The sequence below is a fragment of the Sceloporus occidentalis genome, unplaced genomic scaffold, assembly GCF_023333645.1.
Source record: "Sceloporus occidentalis isolate IW3139 unplaced genomic scaffold, rSceOcc1.0.p SCAF_77, whole genome shotgun sequence".
NCBI classification, from domain to species: Eukaryota; Metazoa; Chordata; class Lepidosauria; order Squamata; family Phrynosomatidae; genus Sceloporus; species Sceloporus occidentalis.
The window spans coordinates 2,498,086-2,505,912 of NW_028317057.1; the positions used below are offsets into that span (position 1 = coordinate 2,498,086).

Sequence of the window (7,827 nt, forward strand, 5' to 3'; positions counted from 1 at the left end):
GCTTTTGAATTATTAAGATCTACGTAATCTTAAGTAACAGCGTTTCTCCTGTCGTGCAGTATTTTAAAGACCTGAACCTCTAATGCAAGCGTTTTCCGAAAAGCTAGTGTATATTTTTAGAAAGTGGAGGAAAAAAATGACTGCATGACAACAAGTGCCGTGGAGATCGTGGGTGACTGGAAGTGTGATCTGTGTACTATTGCAACTTTTATCTCTGTTGTGGGGATGAGTTTTTGTATTTTGTTTTAAGAAAAATCTCCAGAGGTTTACTTGCCTTCTTGAAAGCTGTATGGCTTTATAATATAAACAATATTCTATGGGCTTCCAAAAGCAAATATGAGCTTTGGTCACCAACCCAAGGGATAGAGGCTACATACGAATAGAGATATATTATGATGTTATTCTATAGAGCCCATTCAAAACCTGGAAAATCACTTCAGTAAATAAGTTATTTTTACTCAGTGGCTTTAGAATGTAATAAGGAGTAAAAACAAAAAGTTTATTTTATTCTGTTCTCCTTCTTGTTGTAAAAAAAAAAAAAAAAAGTGAATGCAACGTTTGTTATGTTTATAATAATTTATTTCCCTTTCATCTTTTACCCAGGTGTTCCAACCCCAAGCCCTGAAATCCTCCGGCACACACTGAACATGCTTGTGCGAGAGAGGAAAATCTACCCTACTCCCGATGGATACTTTATAGTTACTCCACAGACTTATTTCATAACTCCATCCCTTATAAGAACTAACAGTAAATGGTATCACTTGGATGAGAGGATACCTGACAGGTCTCAGTGTACCTCTCCACAACCAGGAGCTATAACACCTTCCCCTTCAGGATGTGTCAGGGATCGAACTCTCTCCAAAAACCACTGCGACTCCTGTCATTGCTGCAGAGACGATATGCATAGCATCCATGCATCCACCCTACAAAGGAAATCGGCTAAAGACTGCAAAGACTCTTATTGCACCCCTTCCATGTGCCAGATACCCCCTACTGAGAAAAGCAAAAGTACCATAAGTTATTCTTATAAAACAGAAACCCTCACAAAAGCTAAAGATGGGGAAAAGCCATCTAAAAAATTTGGTCTGAAATTGTTTAGGCTAAGTTTTAAAAAGGATAAGGCCAAACAGCTGGCCAATTTTTCTGCCCAGTTCCCTCCAGAAGAATGGCCTTTAAGAGATGAGGACACCCCAAATACTATTCCTCGAGAAGTAGAGATGGAAATCATTAGACGAATCAACCCAGACTTGACAGTGGAAAATGTCGTAAGGCATACCGCACTTATGAAAAAACTTGAAGAAGAAAAATCTCAGAGGAGCAAAGCTGGGTCATCCGCTCATCATAGTGGCAGAAGTAGGAGGAGCAGGACTCACAGAAAAACTCATGGAAAATCTCGGTCGCACAGCAAGAATAGGGCTTCCAAAGGTGACCCCTCTGATGGTTCCCACTTGGACTTACATGGAGAAAGGGAGTATGAGTTCTATAACCCTCGGAACCGGTCACCCAGGGAGGGTTGTTTCATAATGGAACGCAAAGGGGGAGAGAATTTTGTTGTTCATAGCAATCCAAACATGATAGAGTCCCATTTTCCAGTTACACCAGAATGGGATGTATCTGGTGAACTGGCCAAAAGGAGAACTGAAATGCCTTTTCCTGAGCCTTCAAGAGGGAGCTCCCATTCCAAGGTTCATCGAAGCCACAGCCATACACAAGATAGAAGGTCAAGGAACGAAAGATCAAATAAAGCCAAGGAAAGATCAAGGTCAATGGACAATTCAAAGGGACCTCTAAGTGGTGCTTCTTTAGGTACACCGGATGACTTGGGCGAAGGCTTAAGCCTTGATGATAAGACACCAAGCCAGTCCTTTATTGATGATGGTACTTTACGACCATCTCATTCTCTAAGTCATCAAAGAACTCTTTCCTACAAAGACCCATGCATTGAATTAGCTAGTGGTGGTGCGGATACCCCTAAATCGTGTAGCCTAATAGAACAAGGTAAACTTCCAGAGACTTTATCCTCCTACAGCGAACTAAATTCTTGCTCCAAAAAAAATGCTGATGACTATTTTCAGTGCAACACATCTAGCGAAACAATTCTCACTGCTCCATCCCCTTTAGGGAAGAACAAAGAGGATATTGACATACCAAGCCTTTCAGAGGGCTTGAAAAGGCTATCTCCTTCCGAGAAACCACAGCAACACAATGCGAGAGAACAAGGCGAATTCAAGGAAGAGTCACCGAAAGGTACAATTAGTGGTCTGTCAATTGCTGCTTCTGGTCAAACCCCAGAGGTGATTGCAAATGGACGATTGGTTCCCCATCACAATGCAGAATCAAGCAGCTTAGACAAAAGGAAAGAAATATTCAGTAAAGATACTCTGTTCAAACCTTTGCACAATAGCCTATCTGTGAACAGTTTTCATAAATCTGGTGTGAATTTGCTGAAAACGCACCAAAAGACTTCTCCAGAAACACTGCCAGCAAACATTGAGAACTTTGAGCAACCAATTACCACCTCAGTTACCCAAAACCTTGCGGTCTCACCGAGGCCACAGGAGCCAACAGGAACCCAAGAAGCCACTTTCGATTATTACAATGTCTCCGAAGACGATGAATCGGAGGAAGGGACGCAAAAGACAACAGAGGAAGAAAAGAACAGAGATGATGTGGGTACAATGCAGTGGCTGTTGCAGAGGGAGAAGGAAAGAGATTTGCAAAGGAAGTTTGAGAAGAACCTCACTCTTTTGAACCCAAAGGAAACCGAAAACAGCAACAGCCAGAGAGCCACACATTCGGCTCGTCTGGACAGCATGGACAGTAGCAGCATCACTGTAGACAGCGGATTTAACTCTCCACGGTAAGAGTTTGTAGCTCCCGCTTCCTTTTAGATGCTGCAGGGCTGCCTGTCCCAGCATTCTCCTTGTATATTGGTGAAGTAGGCCAACAACGCTTAAAGGAATGCTTGTTTCCTAATCCTGCAGCATTGTTTTATCAATGTTTTGGTTTGTTTAGGAACTTTATTGCCAACAAGGTTGCAAAACAGAAAGCATTACACATTTCCAAAGCTGTAAGAAACTATATTTTTATAACATGCTGTCATCAGACAGCTAATGTGACAATAGGGAGGAACGTTAGGCGTTCCCCCTTAACCAGGTAATGTCTCTGAAAGGTGTCGCATAACACTTTTTATTGCTTGTATAAAGTGATTTTTCAATATTAGACTAGATATTAGTCATGTGATGCGATCTACCTCTGTTATCTTAGTCCTTTCTAATAGACAGCAGACACCCTGACTCCTTATAATACACCCTTGTGATAAATAACATGCCTCATGTCTTAATCACACATCATCAGCATTGTGATTAGTACAGCATTAGTACAGTGTGGTGATTGAGCAGAGAAAGTCACCCAAGATATCATCACATGACTGAAAAGAATGGCCGCCTCCAGGTCTGCAGAGAATAGAAGCTTATTGGATCAAAGTGAAATTTAAAGTTTGTCTAAAGTATTGACATGCATGCTTAAGAGTAGAATGTTTTTTGTGTAGAAAGCATTGTGGTTTTTCATGTGGTGGTGCATTGTGTTTATTCTAAAACAACAAGTCTTGACAACAAAACCTTGCTTAGGGGAGTAGTCTGCACTCTTGCCTTTGAATGTTTTGAACAGAGTTGAACAAATGTATGTAGAATTTAGGCATATTAGGGGGCAGGGTGGCATATAGGAAGTTATAAGGCATATCAGGGGGGCAGAGTGGCATATAGGAGGTATAAGGCATATCTGGGGGGGGGCACACCTGGGGTCAGATGTGCATAACTAGGAGACAGGTTGGGAAATAAAAACAAGAAATGCATTTTTCTCAATCATAGTTTTTTTATTAAATATGAAAAAAACTAGTTTATAGTCAATATTTACTACTAAAACTTTTTTTTAGGTATTAAAGCTTCATTTGAGAAATACTGTGTTTGGATTCTTGTACCTTTTTTAAAATATAGCTTTTATTATAATGTCAGTAAAATAAGATGGCAATTAGAGAAATGCCATTGTGATAGAGAAAAAAGGGTTAATGGCATGTTAATGTAAAGTTTTGTATTCTGATGTTTTTAACACTCAGTTTGTTCATAACATTTTTTTAAATAAACGAAAAATGAAAGTAATCATTAGTTGCAGCCCTACATGTGTATACTTCTTACTTTGTCAATAATATATAAAAATGGAACACACGAAAACTGTAAACAGTGGTGTTTTTGCGCTTTCAGTTCATTTTCTTGGTTACTCTTTTTTTATTTTTTTTTTATTTTTATTTTGAAATGCAGACCAAATGGAGAAGAAATTATATATTGTTAAGCTAGCGTTACAAAGTAATTCAGAAGACAGATAATTACGCCTGCGCCAGGATTGAAGTTGTTTATTCTGATGTCTTGAACACATAGCAAAGCTCGTGGGAGCGTATTAAATCTAGAATTCTGCTAGATATTTGCAGTTTTTCTATATTCCCATTTGTCCTGACACCTAGTTCCAACCACGATTCTGCTCTATATTTATGGGGTACTACTGCTGTGTATAAAGTAGTTTATAGTTTAAGACCAACTCATAACTTTTGTGTCTTCATTTACTGTTCCGCGCACGCAAGGATGAGTTCGTGATGTTACAGTGATTACTGTGAGACTGATTAAGAAAAGTAATAGTTTTGCATACCTCATAACATTTCAAGTGCCCAAAGCAGGAACTATTTGTTGGGTATGTAGTTAGAAGCAAGGCTAAAGGGAAGACCACCCAGCTACCTTACCCATCCAGTTAGTGATGTATTTATCCTTAATGCTGCCCTAGACCTGACCCAAGTCATCAGTCCAGCCACCTCCCTGGACTCGCCTGTGTAGCAGGGGTATGACATGCAGGCAGGCACAGTCCTTCATAGTATAAATGGGTCTCTTGGGGAAACTAGAGATCTCCAGGAACCAGCAAAGTACAAGGGAGAATTACTGACTGCCCAATTGGGGGACCCTTCTCCAGTTTTATGACATACGGACTCTGGACCTGTTGGCCAAGAGAATACATGTCTGTGCCCACACACCTCATGATTTATTAAAGCAGAAAATCCACACATGATATTGTTTCATCGTTCTTCAGTACATCGCAAAGCCAAGTCGTAACACAGATCTCGATAGATTTCACAGCTCAGTGGGTATTGGGGAAAGTTCTCCCTAACTGGTGCATGGACCCTACTGCTCTCAGAAGTGGGGCAGTGGGTCAATCCCAGAAAGTCAGGACAGTCTGGTTTAAATTGGGGTATGGTATCTGATCTGTTTGTGTTTTTTAATATAACAATATTTTATCATGTGAATATTTATGTAGACGGTCCCATAGTTTACATGAATTAACATTTACTGGTAAAACTTTTTTCCTATAGGGTCGTCTTATATTCAGGCTTTTTCTTTTTTTTCATAAATTAATAATCAGATTTTGGGGGGTCGTCTTATAATCAGGGTCATCTTATAATCGAGCAAATACGGTACTTAAATTCTCATTTGTCTTTTTTGCCCAATCCAATCCTTCTCACCGTACAAATAGCCTAAGAAGGCTGGGGCTAGTGTGATGTAAAAGTAATGCCTGGAAGGTTAACGTGCGTTTTAATGTAAAAGTTTGCTCAATGTGTTCTGAAGGCCACTGAAACATGATTACTGCACACATAATGACCCTTCCCATTATCCAGGTCCAACCGAATCACCTCTGGTACTTACTTTATATTAGCCAAAAGGCTGAGAAGAAATATATTTAAATAACATTCATTGAAAGATGAGCACATCTAGTCTGCCCATTTTTCTACACGTAAGACCTCAAACGACTTAGTCCTCCCAAAGATGTATATTTGGGGTCACTTGTCATAATTTCCTTGTTTTTGAAAGGAAAGCAAAATGTAGGTACGCACACACACACACACACACACACACACACACACACACACACACACACACACACACACACACACATATATATATATATATATATATATATATATATATATATATGTACACGTGTATATACTGGCCTGACCTCCATGGTATGCCGTACACAGTGCCATGCATCCCTCTAAGGTGGCATCATACCCTGGAGTTCAATAGAGAGGATGGTAAGCGTGGCGCTAGGTCTTTGTCTAAAAAACCTAGCCAATATAACGTGATTCCAGTCCTGCTTGAAACGTCATTTAGATTTTGTTGAAGAGCCGATTATGGTTTATGGAAGCCCCAGAAACGCTTGTGTATCTATCCTGTATTAATGCCTTGTTGACTCCCTTGTGGAGTGTTTACATGAAGACGTGGTGGCTATTATGGAAAATAATGTTTTTTGTTAAATATATAATTGCGTAACGTAAAAAATGGGGATTCTGGCTGTACGACTATTTAATATTTTGTATTTCTTTGGCTAATGCCCTTTAAACCAGTGCATATTAGTAAGTAAAATTAGCAATAATAGAAAATAGTTTTAATATACGTACGTGCACATCCTTGCCCGTTTAACGCTATATCTTTATCTTTCAGTACCCGCGAAAGCCTGGCTTCCAATACTTCAAGTATTGTTGAAAGTAACAGACGTCAGAACCCAGCTCTTAGTCCTGCTCACGGAGGCGCCGGTCCAGCATTTAACTTCCGAACATCTGCTGCAGAAACGACGACAACCGATGCTGATAAATTACAGAAGCCCACTAACTGTTTGCAAGCCTCTGTAACTAGTGTTTGATAGCCGGTCAGCCTCAAATTGTGTCCTGTCTCATCCTCAACAGCAAAGTTTACTACACTGGGACTGATGTTTACACCTATTTACAAGCAAGCCTCACAACCACAGTTTTTTGTGTATTTCTAAAACTGTGCTGCTAATTAGCCCGGGGGGGGGGGGGGGACAACGAGAATATAATTCCGACCTTTTCTTTGGTTTATTAATATTTTGTTTGTTTTTTGTTTTTCCCCATCATTTGCTTTTCAAACCGTACAGCTCTTTAGTACGTGAATAACAATAGACGTGAGGTGTAACTTATTCTCCATATTACTGTAAGAGAGCACATATATATTCCGAAGTCCAGACACTGTATTCTGCATTTCCAATGCCATACAGTACAGAGCAGAGAGCTTTATTTAAGGTAGCGGTGCATGCTAGAGTATGCAGGACTCTTAATTTAAACCCCATCTAGCAACATCTACGTTAATTTAGGTGAATTTGCCTTGAATGCCAGAGGGTTCCCCTTAAATCTCTGGCATTCACATAGGGGTTTTGTGGTTTTTTTTATACTTTTATTCTGTAGTACATACCAGAATAGCACCCAATGTCCATAAAACTTGTGCTAAACAAGTAAAAGATATAACTGCATATCACACTGCAATAATGTTTGCTACATCCATGACCTTTCCATGTTCTTTGCTCTGTGTCGACCTCGATATCACTAGGTTATATTAAAACATTAAAGTACTGTACAAGTTGTTCAGGGCTATGCATGCAGAACACAGAAAGAGAACTGTGCTGTTCCGTAACAAAACAATACAACGATCACCTTCTAAAACATAGTATTAGTGCAGGCCAGCTAAGAAGATTTGAGTAGCATGGCCTGTAGAAACATTACATGGAATGCACTCGGCACTGCTGCTTTATTTAAATTCCACAGGTATACGGTGCCACCATAGGTGAAAAAAAACTGTTAAACTATGCCACAAATATCATTTGTAAACATAATATCAGAGTTTACAACAATCGGTAGCCCTCATAAAAAGAATAGTGCCAAACCTGATTCTTGTGAATTATTAAATCTTGTATTATATTTTTTAATAACTGTATGTA

General features: G+C 39.5%; 1 protein-coding gene across 2 annotated transcripts in view; it reads left to right on the top strand.

Moving 5' to 3' along the window:
- Positions 1 to 6,738, top strand: part of LOC149285563 (storkhead-box protein 2-like) — an 81,706-nt gene extending 74,968 nt beyond the window's left edge. For both annotated transcript variants that reach the window (XM_089495209.1, XM_089495210.1), the window contains exons 3-4: positions 604 to 2,860; positions 6,540 to 6,738. In XM_089495209.1, the coding sequence (XP_089351335.1) occupies positions 604 to 2,860; positions 6,540 to 6,738 (2,456 nt within the window). The remainder of the gene's footprint in view (positions 1 to 603; positions 2,861 to 6,539) is intronic.
- The last annotated feature ends 1,089 nt before the right edge of the window (positions 6,739 to 7,827 follow it).